Source organism: Triturus cristatus, chromosome 12, assembly GCF_964204655.1.
Source record: "Triturus cristatus chromosome 12, aTriCri1.1, whole genome shotgun sequence".
NCBI classification, from domain to species: domain Eukaryota; kingdom Metazoa; phylum Chordata; class Amphibia; order Caudata; family Salamandridae; genus Triturus; species Triturus cristatus.
Genome location: NC_140595.1, coordinates 2257733 through 2278361, shown reverse-complemented (window position 1 = coordinate 2278361; position 20629 = coordinate 2257733). Strand labels below are relative to the sequence as shown.

General features: G+C 48.6%; 1 protein-coding gene across 1 annotated transcript in view; it reads right to left on the bottom strand.

Annotated features, from left to right (window-relative positions):
- LOC146772125 (uncharacterized) overlaps positions 1–20629 on the bottom strand; it is a 68011-nt gene that overhangs the window by 35243 nt on the left and 12139 nt on the right. Inside the window, exon 2 of the mRNA XM_085638280.1 lies at positions 6445–7303. Coding sequence (XP_085494406.1) covers positions 6445–7282 — 838 coding nt within the window. The 5' untranslated portion in view covers positions 7283–7303. The remainder of the gene's footprint in view (positions 1–6444; positions 7304–20629) is intronic.

The window sequence follows — 20629 nt, the reverse complement described above, 5'->3', positions numbered from 1 at the left end:
AGTTGAAAACGCCACCTAAGCAAAAGGAGACAAAAACCCCTCCTAAAGCTAAGGAAGACAGGCCAAAACAACCACTCGGAGCCGAAGTCCTCTGCTCTGAAAAAAGACAACGGATCCAAAGAACTTTTCCATTCAGATCCACCGGATCCTAAGCAAAGAACACTCCATATTGACCCCATTACTGACCAAGTCACCTCCATACCACCTAAGAGGAGAAAATTGGACACCTCAGAAACACCTGAGATACCCTCCAAGAAAAAAGACTCATCAACCTCACCTATGAAGCCTTTCTCTTCACCTCCACAACCCACACACATTATACCTTCTCCAGCACACTCTCCAGTGCCTCCTCTTTCACCTGCACCACAAGAGGATGATGAGGATGTAGGGGGTGAGGATGAGGCAATAGACCCACATCATACAGATACTGATGATGACACACACCGTACCCCACCCCATGACTCTTGGAACTATTACAATGTCCCAGATGTGCCTGAGCCAAATTTATATCCCTCCAGACCATCCCCCCAGATGATAATGTAGGGTTTGCGCAACTGATAAATAGAGCTGCACAAGAGAATGGGGTTCAACTCCATTCAGACCCTCTAGAGGAGGATTTTTTTCTTAGAGACATTCTCCCAGCCACAAAAAAACAACAAATACTCTCCCTATGCTCAGGGGAATGATTAAACATGCCCCTGGGTTTTTTTAAGAGCCTGTAAGGGCTAGGGTGCTTAATCCTAGGATTGAGAAAAAATACAAGCCAGCTCCAAGCGATCCAGCTTATGTTGAAAGGTCAACTTCCTCTGGACTCATTGGTAGTGGCAAACGCCCGCAAACAGGCACATTCATAAACCACAGGTGATGCCCCTCTGCCAGACAAAGAATCAAAGTTACTAGACGCATCAGGTAAAAGGGTTGCGTTCTAGGCAGCAAACCTCTGGCGCACTGCTAACTCACAAGCTTTACTTGCGAGGTACGACAGGGCTCACTATGATGAGCTTGAAAAACTCATGCAACATCTTCCAGATGAGTACAAGACCAAAGCAAATGATCTCATACAAGAGGGAAAGTTAATCACGAACACTTCAATAAAATGTGCCCTGGATGCTGCAGATACAGCATCCCGCGTAACTAATACAAGCGTGTTACTACGCAGACATGGGTGGCTGCGCATATAGGGTTTTAAGAAAGATGTGCAGTCTACCATCCTCAATCAACCCTTAGATCAGGAACACTTGTTTAGACCCACTGTGGACACATCTTTATAAAAGATGAAAAAGGACACAGAGACAGCCAAATCCATGGGGGCTCTACAAGCAACAACTAGTAAAGGTTCTTTTCGTCGCTCCTCTTATAGGTGCGCCTCCAAGACCACTGGTACAGAAACCCCCTCTTCCACTTATAAAAGCCCCACTCAAACTTCCCCTAACAAAGGTTACTTTAGAGGGAATTACAGAGGCAACAACAACAGAGGGAGAGGGCGTGGTTCCAATACCCGCAACTCCCCCACCACAAAACAGTGACTTCCCTCCACTCCCCCCAGACCATTCCACTCCAGTCGGGGGAAGACTATCACAGTTCCTACCTGTATGGAATTCCATCCCACAGACAGGTGGGTAAAACAAATTATCCAGTATGGTTACTGCCTGGAACTCAATTCTACTCCACCCCATAGACCTCCCAAACAAAGTCCAATGTCCGCAGAACATCTTACGCTTCTCAAGCTAGAAGTTTTCTCTCTCTCTTGCAAAAATAATTCAATAGAACCGGTTCCCATACATCATCAAAACCAAGGGATTTACTCCCTTTATTTCCTCATTCCAAAAAAGGACGGCACTCTCAGGCCAATATTAAACCTCAGACCGCTTAACTTGTACATACAATCTGACCACTTTCACATGGTCATGCAACAACAGGTCCTCCCACTGCTTCAACAAGGCGATTTCCTTGCCACTCTAGATCTCAAGGACGCCTACTTCCACATTCCTATTCACCCTGCTCACAGGAAATACCTGCGGTTTGTTGTGGAAGGACAACATTACCAGTTCAAAGTCCTACCATTTGCAGTCACAACAGCACCCAGAGTCTTTACAAAATGCCTCGCGGTGGTAGCAGCCCACTTAAGAAGGCAACACATTCATGTGTTTCCTTACCTAGAAGACTGGCTTATAAAAGCCAAGTCATGCAACCAGTGTGTACAAGACACACACAACACAATACAGCTGCTACACAACTTGGGATTTACAATAAACCTCGCCAAGTTGCATCTACACCCGTCCCACACACAACAGAATCTAGGTGCGACAATAGATACTTCCAAGGCCCTTGCATACCCCAACCCAACCAGGATATGCCAGTATGCAAGCCCTCATAACAACATTTCAGCCACAACACTCACTACCAGCTCGAGTGTTCATGCAGCTGATAGGGATGATGGCCTCTTGCATCTTAATCGTTCCTTATGCAAGACTTCAAATGCCTCCATTACAGGAATGCCTAGCACAACAATGGAACCAGGCTTAGGGTCAACTTTCAGTTCTGGTGTTGGTAGACAGCCGCACATATCGCTCTCTGCAATGGTGGAACACTCAAAATCTTTCCAAAGGGCGGCCGTTCTTAGACCTGGTTCCACAAATAGTGCTAACGGGACGCTTCGCTCACCGGCTGGGGAGCTCATCTTTTAAGCCACACCATCCAGGATATGTGGACCCCTCAACAAAAACTCCTCCACATCAATCACCTGGAGTTACTGGCCATATTTCTCGCCACAAAGTCATTTCAGAAACATCTCATAGGCAAAACTGTCCTCGTCCGAACGGGCAACATGACAGCAATGTACTATTTACAAAAACAGGGCGGAACACATTCTCTGCAGCTTTCACGCCTAGCACAAAGCATTTGGAAATGGGCCATCCCCCAAAAGATATACCTCTTAGCACAGCATCTACCTGGGATTCACAATCAAATTGAGGATCTGCTCAGTCATCAACAACAGATTCACGAATGAGAACTTCATTCGCAAGTTCTTCATCCATGTTTTCAAATGTGGGGCCACCCAGACATAGATCTGTTTGCCACACATCTAAACACAAAATGCCCAAACTTTGCCTCCAGGTATCCAAACTTAATGTCCAAAGGCAATGCGATATGGATGAATTGGTCAGGCAGATTTGCGTACGCTTTTCCGCCTCTCCCACTCATTCCATTACTGATGCACAAACTCAAACAACAGTTTCTCACAATGATCCTAGTCGCGCCAACATGGGCCCGACAACCATGGTTCACCACACTACTGGAACTCTCAGTAGTTCCACAACAAAAGTTGCACCATTCCCCAAAGCTTCTCATGCAGAACCATGGAGAGATAAGCCATCCAGAACCAGCGCAACTGATCCTAGCGATCTGGCTCCTGAAACCTTAGAGTTTGGTTACCTCAATCTCCCACCAGACTGCATGAACATTATTAGAGAAGCTAGACGAAGATTTGTTATTTACTGCAATAACACAATCAATCAACTAGATGCTTCAACTCAAAATATTATCTGTTATCTCCTGCATCTACAAAGATGTAATCTGGCCTACACATCCATACGATTATATCTTGCTGCTCTAGCAAGCTACTTACAGAACAGACACCACTTGTCGTTGTTTAGGGTACCTCCCATCAAAGCTTTCATGGAAGGCCTTAAAAGGATAATCCCTCCCAGAATTCCACCCTCTCCAGTATGGAATTTAAACATTGTCCTTACTAGGCTCATGGGTCCCCCATTTGAACTTTTACATAAATGTGAATTACAGTTCCTCACATGGAAAGTAGCTTTCCTTGTGGCCATCACATCTCTCAGAAGAGTGAGTGAACTCTAGGCATTAACCATACAAGAACCATTTTTGCAAATACATTAAAACAAAGTGGTTCTTAGGACAAACCCTAAATTCTTACCTAAAGTAATTTCAGCCTTTTACCTTAACCAGTCTGGGCTCCCAGTCTTCTTTCCTCAACCAGACTCAGTAGCAGAACGGTCTCTTCATACGCTTGATGTCAAAAGAGCTATTCTTCATTACATTGAAAGGACAAAAGATTTCAGGAAAACTAAACAACTTTTCGTAGCTTTCTCACCACCACATAAGGGCAATCCAATATCAAAAGCTGGAATTGCCAGGTGGATCGTTAAGTGCATTTAAATATACTACCAAAAAGCAAAGGTACATTATCCATTCCCCCTAGAGCGCATTCCACTCGTAAACTAGGGGCATCCATGGCATTCTTAGGAAACATCCCCATGGATGACATTTGCAAAGCCGCAACATGGTCTACACCGCACACTTTCACAAAACACTACTGTGTAGATGTGCAGGCAAAACAACAAGCTAGTGTGGGCCAGGCTGTACTAAGAACACTTTTTCAAACTACTGCAACGCATACAGGTAGCCACCACTAACAGGGAAACTGCTGTATAGTCTATGCAAAAGTATGCGATCTACAGCTCATATGCCTCAAACGGAAAATGCTACTTACCAGAATGCATTTGTTCTTGGCATGTAGAGCTGGAGATCCGCATATGCCCAACCGCCTCTCCGGACACCTATATGTGTTGCAGAACTATCTTACTTAGATACATTACACATGAACATCTTTTCTATTTCTAACTAACTCCATCATCACCCTTCATGGCAAAACAATCTAAGGATGGAGTTGATGCCCATGTGCTCTACTAACCAAAGGAGGAGTCACCTATCTTGTGACTACAAAGACTTCTACAATAACAAAGTGCAAACATCCGAGCCCAACACCAGATGGCGAACTATGCAAAAGTATGCGGATCTACAGCTCTACATGCCAAGAACAGATGCATACTGGTAAGTAGCATTTTCCTTATAGGCATGGGGAGATTGAGTGCTTTGCCCGGAATCACGTGTGGAACAGATGCCAGGACTCAAACCTGGTACACCAGCTTCAGAATTGGCAGGTCTGTCCATGAGGTTACATCCCCTTTGTGCTGAAAGAGGATGGAGAGGATGATAGAGCTGTTTACTCAGACTTTGTTATTTTCAAGCCGGCTTCAAAAGCAGAACGATTTTGTTAAGGGACACTTAAAACAGGCCAGACGTCTGTCGCAGCATAGTGCGCTTCACGCGAATACTATTAAAAACAAAATACTGATTCCCAGTTATATTAATAATAGCATTTAGCTGAAAAGCGAGCGCTGTGCTATAGCGCGGCACCCGTGCATACTTAAGTTATGTACATGGTGGCCGGTGAAGCCAAAGCCGAATAAACAACAAAAATGAATGCTTACCGACTAATGAAGGAGACAGTCTAACGCCGCAAGAAAAAGTTACAGTCCTGAAGGGCGGTCACAAAAGGAGACAGGGCGGTAACAAGGAGGAACTAATAAGCCTCATTATCAATTGGAAGCCAGCGTTTACCAAAGACAATGCCACTAGCCAATGAAAAGTATGGGCGGGGCTTCCACTCCACTTCTAAAACATACCCTACCACAATATGCCTCACAGAGCAAGCAGCGCATGTGCTGCAACACTAGGCTTGACCTAAAAAGTGAGACTTGGGTAACCCCTGGAAGGCACATCCGGAGAACACAGCAGACATACTACATGGTGGAATGTCACAGCACTCCCCACTCTTTGTGCTTTCAAGACACTCCACACACAAACCTGTTCCACATTGATCAAACATGCCATCTAGTTAGCAGCACCACGTGTAAACATCTCCAGCATGTCACCAAGCTAAGGTGTGCTGAAGCAATGGGTAGAGTTCATCAACACTGCACTCCAACCTACCTCTCACTGGGACATACCTTACCCCGAGACCCAGAGGTGAACCAGAACCCAATACCCCCTAGATGTCATGATGGAATGACTCAGAATCACAGGAGGAAATAACCAGACATCTGACATTGCTGTGAGGCGGCACAAATGGAAGACGGAGGTATACAGTTGCCTCTGATAGAACAATATCCAGCATCTCTGCGCTCCAGCGTACCTCTCACTGGGACATACCTTACCCGAGACCCAGAGGTGAAACAGAACCCAATACCACAAAGATGTCTTCATGAGATGACTCGAGACCTCAGAATCACTAGAAGAAACAACCAGACCCCTGACAGCACTCCACGAATGGAAGATAGAGGTATACAGCTGCCTCTGATATAACAATATTCAGCATCTCTGCGCTCCAGCGTACCACTCACTGGGACATACCTTACCCGAGACCCAGAGGTGAATCTGAATCCAATACCACAAAGATGTCTTCATAGGATGACTCGAGACCTCAGAATCACTGGAAGAAACAACCAGACCCCCGACAGCGCTGCATGAATGGAAGACTGGGAGGTATACAGCTGCCTCTAACATAACAAGATACAACATTTCTGCGTTCAAGGGAGACAGGCAGTTCCAGCTCTACAGTCAAAGACAGCTTACCCAGCATGACTGGCACCAGAGAGATGACGAGGCATCGGGTGGTAAAGGCGGCACGACTAGCGACATCTGGGCAGAATGGAGGCTCGAAGGGTAGGTAGACGTAGAGCCCGTACAACATCCAGGGAACCATCAGCAAGGACACAAAGACCGAGGCGATGGCTTTGAGGTGGGCACTGGTGCAGCCATGGCAGTGTTGGACACTCTGTGCTGGCACCTGCTGGCTGGAGGCAGGAAGGGACCTTTGGGAAACCAACTCCACAGTTTCTGCATCTGAAGAAGGTCCAAGAAAAGGGTGTTCCTCCCCAGACATGAGGGGGTCCGAGGAGAAGCAGTCCAGGTCCCTCTGGTCCATGAGGGAGTCCTCTCCACCAGGAGAGGAGGACACCGTCTCACTGGTCATCATCACCCCGGAGTCCTCTGCCCTGATGTCATCCAGAAAACAGCTTTCCTGCGGCATCAGGACCACCAGGCTCTCTCCTTTGCCCACATTGGTCCCTCTCTGACCCACAGCATCCTCCGAGGCCAGGTTGCCGCCAACTTCAGCACCTCGCGTGCCCCAGCGAACCTCCTCTGCCGACTGGCTCCTTAGGTGGAGTTCACCCACGGCCATGTCCAAGGACACCTCCTCAGATGTGGAGTGCAGCTCTTCGACCGAAGACTCAGGGCTGTCGGAGACTGGGGCCATGGAGATCTGGGTGTCAAGGTCAAGGAAGGGCGAGAAGGAGAGGCGGCTGGGGTCGATGTCCTGCAGCTGGTTGATAATGTCAGCGATGGACTCCTTCACGCTGTCAAACTCCTTCAGTTCATGGTGGTTGGCAGGAGCTTTGGGTGATGTCATTGCTGGAGCGGTCTACACCACCTACAAATGTGGAAAGAAGACAGTGAACAGGGTGGCAAAGGGTCAAGTTGCATAATGTTCCGCTTCTGGGTACCCACCTAGGATTATGGTCCTGGTGAGGTCAAACACTTCTGTCTAGGTCACCCTTCCCCACCCTGGTCGGCTCACCCACAACTTACCATTAATAATTAAGACATATGGCAGCACACCTGCTCTGCACCACGACTCACATGGGTAGTGTACAGCCTTAAGCTTCTGGCACTGTTCACTTGTTCTACCCTGCTCTCAATTTCAACATTCTTGCACCTTTAGTATGTTCACCTGCTCAGAACCACATGTGCCTTGCGTCCTCTGAGAGTGCTCCACATGTTTCTTTTGTGATTGCTGGACTTTTACTAGGACTGGCGGCCACCCATTGATCCAGGCTACAGTGAGGCTGGTGGTTGGTAGGGAGCCTGTACTGCCCTCCCCTTTAGGAATCCTTCCTAACTGGGTTTGTCACGCGGTGCATGTGTTGATGAGAGGATGAGTTTCTGCGTTGACAGCCTCTTTTAAGTGAGTTGCTAATGGCACCTTGTTGGTAGCCACTTAATCCCTCGCCCACTGAGTGTCACTGCTGTGCCCCTTCAACACCCTCACTGTGAAGACCAGTGTCTCCGCAGGGGTGGATCCACAAGAGAGCTGCGCAGAGACCGCGTGTTTCAGCGCTCAGCTTGGAGTCGGTCATTCCAATTACCTTCGAGATAGGTCAGCGGCGATCACTGATGATACCTGTGACAAGATCTGGTCTGTGCCAACGCCTGTACCTTGTGTCCAGCTCGTGTAAAACAGCTGCAGCCCCCTGCAGCCTCTGATTGACTGTAGCCCACCTGGGATGAGTCCTCAAGTGCTGTCTATCTTATGGGCAGGGCCACAGGAATTATGCGGCAGGGTTAAATCAATTATTCAGGAAGAAAAGGCAAATTATGCGGCAGATTTTGTGATACTATTACTTCATTGTTTTATCCTTTAAACACTTGTTAAGACTGTCTAGACTTTGATTGCACCTCATTAGTACCAGTTTAACACCCAAGTACAGTAATAAGCAACAAAAATGTGATCAGTCAACCTTTGCAAAAGACCTTCCACTGCACAGCAACACATCGTTGTTGTAGTAAAGTAGGCTCTGCTTTCATGGTCACGCCCACTTTTTGCTGGTGTAAGTATGATTTTTGAACTAGTCTGACTGTGACTGGGATCCTGCTAATCAGGACCCCAGTCATAGTGCTTTCTCCCTAAATTGACCATGGTAAGTACTTCTGTACCTCCACAATTGGCTACTGGTTTATCCTTATAGGTCCCTAGTATATGGCACTGAGATACCCAGGGCAGAAGTTAACCAGGGGTCTCCCATGGGCTGCAGCATGTAATGTGCCACCCATGAGAGACCACTCAAACTGTGTACAGGCCTGCCATTGCAGCCTGTGTAAGCTGGTGCTTGCATCACTTATGACACATATGCGTTTTCTTATATCTGAGGTAATAACACTTAAAACCTATAAGTCCCCCCTGAGGCAGGCCTTCCAATCCTGAAGGCAGGTTTCTAGGTTATACGTGTGAGGGTGCCCCTGCATTAGCAGGACACCCCTAGAAACCCCAGTTGATTCTCCAGGCTTTGTAAGTGCTGCAAGCCATTTTGATACATATACTGGCCATCAGTCATTACGTGATGGCTAACTATGAAGTAGCTGTACCGAACCTGGGCATGTTTGGTATCAAACATGTTGGAATCATACCCCAACACCATTACCGGTGTTGGAGGTATGATTCCATGCAATGGGGCCTTCTCTGGGAAGCCCCCAGAAATCTCACACTGACAGCCTTTCAGGGTCTGCCACCAAGTTAGTGCTGCTGCCGACCCCAGACACGATTCTGCCCTCCTGCTGCTGAGCTGAGCTCGAGTAGAGGATGGTAGAACAATAGGTTTCCTGTTATAGGGAGGTGTGACCACCTCCCAGACAGGACTTAATGTATTGGGCTGGGGTGGGGTGCTCACCAGCACCACCAGACTCCTTTGAAGGTTACATTTGGTGCGCTCCTTGCATACTCCAGTTTGAGCCAGTTTAAGAATACCTTGGTTCCCGCTTTGGCGCGAAACTGGACAAAGGACATGAGAGTATCCTCCCCTCTGTCCAACCACTCCTCTGGGAGGGACCCCTGAGTCATCACAACCCCCTCCCTAGGGTATTTAAGGGTTTACCTGTGGGTGGGTCCTCAGAGTTGTCGTAGGACAAGACTCGAGCCAAAAACCACATCAGTCTTCTACCGTCTGGACACTTGAACTTCATCTGGAACTGAAACTGCATCAAGAAAGACTCCTGCTGCTCCTGGTCTTGCTGTTCTGCAAGTCTTCTTCGTCCTCTGTGTCTAAGCTTCTTCCAGAATCTTTGACAGACCTGTGGACATCAAGGACACCCGAAGTAATCTCCCTTGGAGTGAAGGAGTCACTCCCCTGCATCTGCAGGCACTGCACCGAAGCTGACCGGTCTGCTACTCCTGATGTCACACAAACTTCAAAAGGCTCAGCAACACAGATGGTGGTTCTGCAACTCCCTCGGGCCTGACCTGTCCTCTTTGCAATTTTGAGACCTGTATCCCTCGTCCGAACCGCTGGGACCAAACCCCTGTGCACCGTGTCCACTTGCTGTTGCCAAGGCTTGTTAGCCCTGCCCTCAAGAGATCTTCGGGCTACAGGAAGCTCCAGCCTCCAGCATCTCTTCCTGCCAAGTGCAGCATCCTTACTGCATCCTCTGCACTGTGGGACTTACTTCTTGGCGAGCTGCTCAAGGTCCTCTTGCGACTCCTGTGCCTTCAGCCTGTGGGCCTCTCAAAGGTCTTATTCTGCTCCAGTGGGCTCCCCTGCTTGCTAGGGTCCTGCTCTGACTCTCCTGCTCGTGGTGAGTCACTTGGACTTTGCTGGTCCCAACGTTTCTCCTTTATCGCTTTCCACGACACTGACCCCCTGGTTCGACTTCCGACGTGTTAGAGTTCGCACACGACTCCTGGTCTTTCACAGCGTAGCCTGGTCCTCACAGCTGCAGCGACAAGGTCACTGTCAACTTTTTTGAACCAACTGTCATTGGTGGGCATTGCTGTTCCGTGCCTCCTTGTCACCTCCGAGTGGCATAGACTCTGTCCCCTCTGCTTACATGTTCTTCACTTCACAAATCCACCCTTGGATTCCACCGGACTCCTGCACGGTCATCGTCAGTGGCATCTTTCCGAAGTCCTCCATTTTGGTCTACAGAGGTTTCTGACTTCACTTCGCACCTATGCACCCTGCTTCCCTGATGTAGGTATCCTGGTTCCTGGGGTATCCACAGGTGAGGTGACTCTCCAATCTTCTGTCTTCCACAGGGTTTCTTCAGGGTTCGCTGGGAAGGGCCCTTTTTCTCCAAAACTGCAACAGCGACTTTCCCATTGACTTCTATTGGACACGCTGCTGTTTTCCACTCTGCACATAGCCTCCGTGGGGTTCCGGGGTACTTACCTTGGGTGGTTTCTTGTGTCCCCAGCTCCTCTGAGCCTCCTGGTCCAAGTCCCGACTTTGGTCGCAGTTCGCATTCCACTTTCTTAATATATGGTTTGGTCTCCCCCTGGAGACCACTGTACTTTGTGCTACTTGCCTTATTGCAATTGAAGTATTATTGTGTATTTGTGTTTATAGCTCCAGGTAGGAGATACACAATCTGTTGTGTAATAAATATACATATTTTTATATATATATATACTGTGTGGTTCTTTCCCGTTTCACCTACACTACTTGATTAACCTGGTAAAACAAGCGGCTTAACACTCCTTCTGGACTACTCCTGAAGGCTGCCCTCCACAGCTACCACTTAGAGAGCTTTCAAAGGTTATCAAAGACCACTAAAATCACCATAAGGGTTGCCTGGATTAGTTCAAGGTGCTTCACTTAAATAAGTGAGCACCATATACTAAGCCAGCGTCCTACAGGCATGATAACTGTAGTGAATGTGCCCCCCCCCCCCCCCAGTTGTTTATTAACTTTGGAACCGTTTGAGCGAGCAACACATCTTTTTTATTACAATCTGCAGATTATCCAGCACTTGATAAAATATGCGGAAAATCTACATGTATGCAAAAATCGCCACAGCTGCACAATCGCATAATTTAAGTGGCCCTGCTTATGGGTTACCTCAAGTGCAATCTGTGTTGTAGGATACCTCAAGTGCGGTCTGTGTCATAGGATACTTCAAGTGCAGTCTGTGTTATAGGATACCTCAAGTGCGGTCTGTGTTATGGGATACCTCAAATGCAATCTGTGTTATGGGGCACCTCAAGTGCAATCTGTGTTATGGGTTACCTCAAGTGCGGTCTGTTTTATGGGATACCTCAAGTGTAGTCTGTGCTGGGGCACCTCAAGTGTGGTCTGTGTTATAGAATACCTCAAATGCAACGTGTGTTATGGGTTACCTCAAGTGCAATCTGTGTTATGGGATACCTCAAATGCAATCTGTGTTATGGGTTACCTCAAGTGCAATCTGTGTTATGGGATACCTCAAGTGCAATCTGTGTTATGGGATACCTCAAATGCAATCTGTGTTATGGGATACCTCAAATGCAATCTGTGTTATGGGTTACCTCAAGTGCAATCTGTGTTATGGGATACCTCAAATGCAATCTGTGTTATGGGTTACCTCAAGTGCAATCTGTGTTATGGGATACCTCAAATGCAATCTGTGTTATGGCTTACCTCAAGTGTGGTCTGTGTTATGGGATACCTCAAGTGTAGTCTGTGCTGGGGCACATCAAGTGTGGTCTGTGTTATAGGATACCTCAAATGCAATCTGTGTTATGGGTTACCTCAAATGCATGTTATGGGATACCTCAAATGCAATATGTGTTATAGGTTACCTCAAGTGCAATCTGTGTTATGGGATACCTCAAATGCAATCTGTGTTATGGGTTACCTCAAGTGCAATCTGTGTTATGGGATACCTCAAATGCATTCTGTGTTATGGGTTACCTCAAGTGTGGTCTGTGTTATGGGATACCTCAAGTGTAGTCTGTGCTGGGGCACCTCAAGTGTGGTCTGTGTTATAGGATACCTCAAATGCAATCTGTGTTATGGGTTACCTAACGTGCAATCTGTGTTATGGGATGCCTCAAATGCAATCTGTGTAATGGGTTACCTCAAGTGCAATCTGTGTCGTAGGATACCTCAACTTCGGGCTGTGTTATGGGTTACCTCAAGTGCAATCTGTGTTATGGGTTACCTCAAGTGCAATCTGTGTTATGGGATACCTCAAATGCAATCTGTGTTATGGGTTACCTCAAGTGTGGTCTGTGTTATGGGATACCTCAAGTGTAGTCTGTGCTGGGGCACCTCAAGTGTGGTCTGTGTTATAGGATACCTCAAATGCAATCTGTGTTATGGGTTACCTAACGTGCAATCTGTGTTATGGGATGCCTCAAATGCAATCTGTGTAATGGGTTACCTCAAGTGCAATCTGTGTCGTAGGATACCTCAACTTCGGGCTGTGTTATGGGTTACCTCAAGTGCAATCTGTGTTATGGGTTACCTCAAGTGCAATCTGTGTTATGGGATACCTCAAATGCAATCTGTGTTATGGGTTACCTCAAGTGCAATCTGTGTTCTGGGAGACCTCAAGTGCAATCTGTGTTGTAGGATACCTCAACTGCGGGCTGTGTTATGGGATACTTCAAATGCAGTCTGCCTTATGGGATACCTCAAGTGTAGTCTTTTATGGGGCACCTCAAGTACGGCCTGTGTTATAGGATACCTCAAATTTAGTCTGCGTTATGGGATACCTCAAGCATATTCTGTTATTGGGCACCTCAACTGCAGTTTGTGTTATGGGATACCTCAAGTGCGGTCTGTATTATGGGATACCTCAAATGCAGTCAGCGTTATGGGATACCTCAAGTGTGGTCTGTTATGGGGCACCTCAAGTGCGGTCTGTGTTATGGGATACCTCAAGTGTAGTCTGCGTTGTGGGATACCTCAAATGCAGTCTGTGTTATGGGTTACCTCAAGTGCAATCTGTGTTATAGGATACCTCAAGTGCGGTCTGTGTTATGGGATACCTCAAATTCAGTCTGCGTTATGGGTTACCTCAAGTGCGGTCTGTGTTATGGGTTACCTCAAGTGCGGCCTGTGTTATGGGATTCCTCAAATGCAGTCTGCGTTATGGGATACCTCAAGTGTAGTCTGGTATGGGGCACCCCAAGTGCGGTCTGTATTCTAGGATACCTCAAGTGCATTCTGTGTTATGGGATACCTCAAATGTAGTCTGCGTTATGGAATACCACAAGTGTAGTCTGTTATGGGGCACCTCAACTGCAGTCTGTGTTATAGGGAACCTCAACTGCAGTGTGTGGTATGGGATACCTCAAGTGCGGTCTGTGTTATGGGATACCTCAAATGCAGTCTGCGTTATGGGATACCTCAAGTGTAGTCTGTTATGGGGCAGCTCAAGTGCGGTCTGTGTTATGGGATAGCTCAAATGCAGTCTGTGTTATGGGATACCTCAAGTGTAGTCTGTTATGGGATACCTCAAGTGCGGTCTGTGTTATGGGATACCTCAAATGCCGTCTGCGTTATGGGATACCTCAAGTGCAATCTGTGTTATGGGATACCTCAAGTGCAATCTGTGTTATGGGTTACCTCAAATGCAATCTGTGTTATGGGATACCTCAAATGCAATCTGTGTTATGGGTTACCTCAAGTGCAATCTGTGTTATGGGATACCTCAAATGCAATCTGTGTCATGGGTTACCTCAAATGCAATCTGTGTTATGGGTTACCTCAAGTGCAATCTGTGTTATGGGTTACCTCAATTGCAATCTGTGTTATGGGTTACCTCAAGTGCAGTCTGTGTTATGGGATACCTCAAGTGCAATCTGTGTTATGGGTTACCTCAAGTGCGGTCTGTGTTTTGGGATACCTCAAGTGCAATCTGTGTTATTGGTTACCTCAAGTGTGGTCTATGTTACGGGATACCTCAAATGCAGTCTGCGTTATGGGATACCTCAAGTGTAGTCTGGTACTGGGCACCTCAACTGCAGTCTGCGTTATGGGATACCTTAAGTGTGGTCTGTGTTATAGGATACCTCAAGTGCAGTCTGTGTTATGGGTTACCTCAAGTGCAATCTGTGTTATGGGTTACCTCAAGTGCAATCTGTGTTATGGGTGACCTCAAGTACAATCTGTGTCGTAGGATACCTCAACTGCGGTCTGTGTTATGGGTTACCTCAAGTGCAATCTGTGTTATGGGTTACCTCAAGTGCGGTCTGTGTTATGGGATACCTCAAGTGCAATCTGTGTTATGGGTTACCTCAAGTGCGGTCTGTGTTATGGGATACCTCAAGTGCAATCTGTGTTATGGGTTACCTCAAGTGCGGTCTGTGTTATGGGATACCTCAAGTGCAATCTGTGTTATGGGTTACCTCAAGTGCGGTCTGTGTTATGGGATACCTCAAATGCAGTCTGCGTTATGAGATACCTCAAGTGTAGTCTGGTATGGGGCACCTCAACTGCAGTCTGCGTTATGGGATACCTTAAGTGTGGTCTGTATTATAGGATACCTCAAGTGCAGTCTTTGTTATGGGTTACCTCAAGTGCAATCTGTGTTATGGGTTACCTCAAGTGCAATCTGTGTTGTGGGTTACCTCATGTGTAGTCTGCGTTATGGGTTACCTAAAGTGTAGTCTGTTATGGGGCACCTCAAGTGTGGTCTATGTTATGGGATACCTCAAGTGCGGTCTGTGTTATGGGATACCTCAAATGCAGTCTGTGTTATGGGATACCTCAAGTGCAATCTGTGTTATAGTATACCTCAAGTGCGGTCTGTGTTATGGGATACTTCAAGTGTAGTCTGCATTATGGGATACCTCAAGTGTATTCTCTTATGGGGCACCTCAAGTGCGGTCTGTGTTATGGGATACCTCAATGCAGTCTGTGTTATGGGGCACCTCAAATGCAGTCTGTGTTATGGGATACCTCAAGTGCAGTCTGTGTTATGGGATACCTCAAGTGCTGTCTGTGTTATGGGATACCTCAAGTGCGGTCTGCGTCATGGGATACCTCAAGTGCTGTCTGTGTTATGGGATACCTCAAGTGTGGTCTGTGTTATGGGATACCTCAAATGCAGTCTGCTGTCATGTTCACGGCGCCTGCCGTTTTCCCCGCTCCCCCGCTTCCCCGCTACCACACACAGAAACGGCCGAGAGACTCACTTCCGGCTGGGAGATGAGTCACGGTCTAGTCTTAGACAAGCATAGCAGTTCACGGAAGCACTTCCGGGGGAAACGCTTAAACACCGCGTTTCCCGCCGGCTCTGTGCTTCGGATTTCGCTAGATGTGCTGAACGACACGAGACGCTGTTTCTGCTGCACGGAAGACCTTGGAAGCGGGCTGTGCCTTCCTGACTGGAGCCCCGCTGTGGTCTTCGTAATCCCTCTGGGGAACAATAAGGTACTTTCGTTCCATTCTGGTGGAGTCACCGTAACGCGGCTGCGTTATGGGTGATCAGAAGTAGATCCGCGCAGGAGCGCTTAGAGTTATTGATTTTGACCGCGCAAGAGCGCCTTTTGATGATTTTGTTAGATCCGCGCAGGAGCGCTTAGAGTTATTGATTTTGACCGCGCAAGAGCGCCTTTTGATGATTTTGTTAGATCCGCGCAGGAGCGCTTAGAGTTATTGATTTTGACCGCGCAAGAGCGCCTTTTGATGATTTTGTTAGATCCGCGCTGGAGCGCTTAGGGTTATTTTGTTCTTGTTCGTTCTCCCTGGGTTTCCACTATTTGCTTTCCAGGGATGCCAGTAGTTTGTTAAGCCCAGACACGTGGAACTGACGCGCAGGAGCGCTATTCCTTTAGTTCTTGATAGCCTAATGCTGCCATCTCGTCACAACTGAACCTTCCTTGAAGCTGTATTTCAGGGTTCAATAGTTGCAGCCACTGTTGGCGCCGAGACACCCTTCACCTCAACCCCCTGCTTTCATTCTGGCTCCCTTCCCTGCGTCCATCTCATCCTTGCTGGGTTCTACTGTCCACACGGGTCAGGTGGGTACAGGGGTGGGCGCTCCTGTCGTCTCTGCGGACTTGCTCCACAGGCAGAGGTAAGCATTGTGGGGCACCTGACAGAATCCGAAGCCCACGTTTATCAGTCCACCTAGACGACATGGGCGACCCGGAGGTTACCTTACAAGACATCGCAGTCATGCTGGCTACCATGCAGGCAGAGAACCACAGTCTGCGCCATGACATAACCGCCCTACAGGGCCAGATGTCAGCTGGAGTCACCAGTCCTTGGGGAACCAACCCGAGCCCCAGGGTCAGTCAGGAGGGTCTTTTGAGACCACCTATTTTTACCTTTGGGGGGTCCTCCGCTGCCACCACTCCGAATACAGCCATCCAAGTCATCGCCCCTCATTCAGTCCAGTTGGCACCACCTGAACGCTTCTATGGGGACAGTACCAAGTATGGTATTTTCATGCACCAATGCCACCTGCATTTCATGGCCAGACACACGGCTTTTCCCGACGACGCAGCCAAGGTGGCTTACATCCTGTCCTACATGGGCGGAGACGCCGCCCAGTGGTCTATTGCGTTGGTAGAAAACGACGATCCCATGCTACACCACTTGCCCACCTTTCAGGAGTCCATGCGGCGTATGTTCGCTCGTCACACCTTTGTGCAAGCAGCGGACAACGAGCTGCTCAACCTCAAGCAAGGCAGCCAGGACCTCCTTCATTATATCACCACGTTCAGCAGGCTTGTTATCGAATCCCATTGGCCTGAAGACAAAAAGGTGTCTGTGTTCTATCGAGGATTGCGCGATGATCTGAAGGATCTCATAGCGCAATTACCCAACCCACCGGAGGAGATAGGTCCTTTCATCGATCTAGTGGTGAAAATGAATTTCCGATTACAGGAACGAAGGACCGAGAAAGGGAAAGGCAGTGAAAACCGTTTCTTATCCTTCGGGGACAAAAGTGTAGAAAAAGCCAGAGAGGACCCTGCTTCCGCTTCCCAAGGCGAGACAACCGAACCAATGCAGATCGGGGGCATCAGGGGGCCCTTAACAAGCCAAGAAAGGGAAAGGCGAAGGAGGCAGAATCAATGCCTGTACTGCGGGAAAAGCGGCCACTTCGTCAGAGAATGTCCGGTGAAGCCAACGAAACCCCGGGGCAGAAGACCTTTCGCAGTGCCCATCACCAAGACGGACAAGGCGGGAAACGAAAACACCCAGTAGACAAGGGGATCCGTCCTCTGGGTTCTTCGACTTGCACCTTAGCGATCCCTGCGGTATTTGACGGCAGTCACCGCGTAGGAATGGAAGTGTCCTTACGGAACCAGGCGGGCAGGACCTGGCAGGTGACAGCTATGTTAGACTCCGGTGCTACAGGCAGTTTTATCGATACTGCTTTTTCCTGTGCCCTGGGCATGGCTACAGTGCCAAAAGACCAACCTGAAACCGTCAAGGCTGTTGATGGTACGGATCTCACCTCCGGTCCTATCCGGCATCAAACAGAGAGCCTGATCATGTCTTTTGTTAATCACCACGCCGAATCAATCAGCTTTGATGTTATCGATGCCCCTCAATTCAAGGTGATATTGGGATTACCATGGTTGGTGAAACACAATCCCCACATCGATTGGGTGTCGAGAATAGTACACCTGAATTCGGAATACTGCAGTGAAACCTGTTATGCGAAGGACGATCTCCTGGGGAGTCATGCTATACAAGCACAATCGCTTCCTCTCCGAGGAATGGGGATAGTCTCCCAGGTAACTACACCAGCCATACCAGAGGAATACCAGGACCTAGCCGAGGTGTTCGACAAGAAGGGGGCTAACACCTTGCCACCGCATCGGTCGTTCGACTGCCGTATAGACCTCGTTCCAGGCTCCACCTTGCCTTGTAGCAGAATTTATTCGCTCACGGAAAAGGAGAACATCCACCTTCGCTCCTATTTGGATGAGTATCTGGACAACGGCTTTATACGTCATTCCAGGTCTCCGGTTTCCTCTCCTCTTTTCTTCGTATCTAAGAAGGAAGGTGATCTGAGGACCTGCATAGACTTTCGAGCTATGAATGCCATCACCGTAAAAAACCGTTACCCCCTGCCGTTAATCACCAACCTTCTGGATCAGGTAAAGAACGCCTCCGTATACACCAAGCTCGACCTCCGTGGGGCTTACCATCTCGTCAGAGTCCGAAAGGGTGACGAATGGAAGACCGCCTTTCGGACGAAATTCGGTCTGTTCGAATACCAGGTCATGCCTTTCGGACTCTGTAACGCCCCCGCGGCGTTTCAGTTCTTTATAGACGAGGTGTTACGGGACTACCTAGACGTCTTCTGTATCGTCTACATAGACGACATCTTGATATATTCGCAATCCATCACCGAACACGTGCAGCATGTGCGTTCCATCCTACGACAGCTGAGTAAACATCGCTTGTACGTGAAACTGGAAAAGAGCGTTTTTCACGTTACCTCGGTGGAGTTTCTGGGTCACATCATCACTCCGGCAGGCATACAAATGGACAGCAAGAAGGTGGACGCCATTCTGTCCTGGCCTCCTCCGGAGTCCGTAAAAGGGGTTCAACGGTTCCTGGGGTTTGCCAACTACTACCGGAGATTCATCACCGGATTCTCCGGGATGGTAGCTCCTATCACCCGCTTGTTGCGGAAAGGAGTACGGTTTGAGTGGAATCAGACAGCAGACGACGCTTTTCAGGAACTAAAGAGGCGTTTTACCATAGCCCCGGTCCTGGTGCACCCAGACACAGAACAGCCCTTCATTGTAGAGGCAGACGCATCTGAACACGCCATTGGAGGGGTGTTATCTCAAAGGAGTACTAGCACAGGACAGCTGCATCCGGTGGCTTTCTACTCCAAGAAACTGCAACCAGCCGAACGCAACTACACCGTGTCTGACAGAGAACTTCTCGCTATCAAGACCGCATTCGAGGAATGGCGCCACTTTCTGAAAGACGCTAAGCACACGGTTACCATCTACACGGACCACAGGAATCTCCAATTCCTGAGGTCAGCCCGTGCCCTTACCGCCAGACAGCTTCGATGGACTCTATTCTTTAATGAATACAATTTCGTGATCACATTTCGACCTGGGAAGGACAACGCCAAGGCCGATGCCCTATCACGGCTAGGAGAATCCGACGAGGAGGCAGAAAACACCGAGCCTGTCCCCATCATCGCTGAGACACGCTTCCAGGGCGTTGTAGCATCCTCAGACTTCATGCTTCAGGTACAAAAAGACACAAAGCAGTCCGACCTGGAGGTTCTGGCGGACGGACAAGGAGGGGTAACGTGCGTAGATGGGTTGCTGTTCCATGGACAACAATTGTATTTACCGGGGTTGACCAGTCAGCAAAAGGCAGTCTGCCTGTGCCATGATCATGTTCTATCCGGCCATCCGGGGTACCACAAGACGCTTGAGCTCGTACAACGACAGTTTTGGTGGCCATCGCTGGTGACGGATACCAAGAACTATGTGGCGAGCTGCACCATCTGTCTCTTAGGGAAGAACAAATCCGAGTCTCCTAGGGGTCTTCTACGTCCCATCCCGGTGCCACCGTATCCGTGGCACACCATTTCCATGGACTTCGTGGTGGAACTCCCTCTCACCAAGACGGGGCACACCACCATTCTCACCATAGTGGATCATCTCTCCAAGATGGCTCATTTCGTGCCTCTGGTGAAACTACCCACGGCTGCGGAACTGGCTTTGATCTTTGTACACGAGGTGGTTCGCCTCCATGGAATTCCATCGGTGGTGATCACGGACCGGGGATCGCAATTCATCTCCCGCTTCTGGAAGGAAGTATGCAGGATCCTCGAACTGGACGTGCGCCTGTCCTCGGCGTACCATCCTCAGACCGACGGTCAGGCCGAAAGAACCAACCACACCATGGAGCAGTACCTCCGTTGTTTACTGCTTATGGTTGAAAAGGAATGGTCCGAGGTGTTATGGATGGCGGAGTACGCCTATAACAACAGTAAACATTCGGCCATTGGAATGTCTCCTTTCTTTTGTCTTCATGGCCGTCATCCCCGCACCTCCGCATGGGAGGGTCCCCCCGACAGCAGGTTACCCACAGTCCGGTCATATCACGAATCCTTGCGCCGCATCTGGCAACAAGCCCGTTTTGAGTTGGCCAAGGCTAAGGACACCTACAAAGCACAGGCCGATGCACACAGACAGAAGGAGCCCAAGTACGGTGTGGGTGATCGGGTGTGGCTGTCCATTCGGCACCTCAATGTGCACGGTCCCAAGAAACTGTTGCCCCGT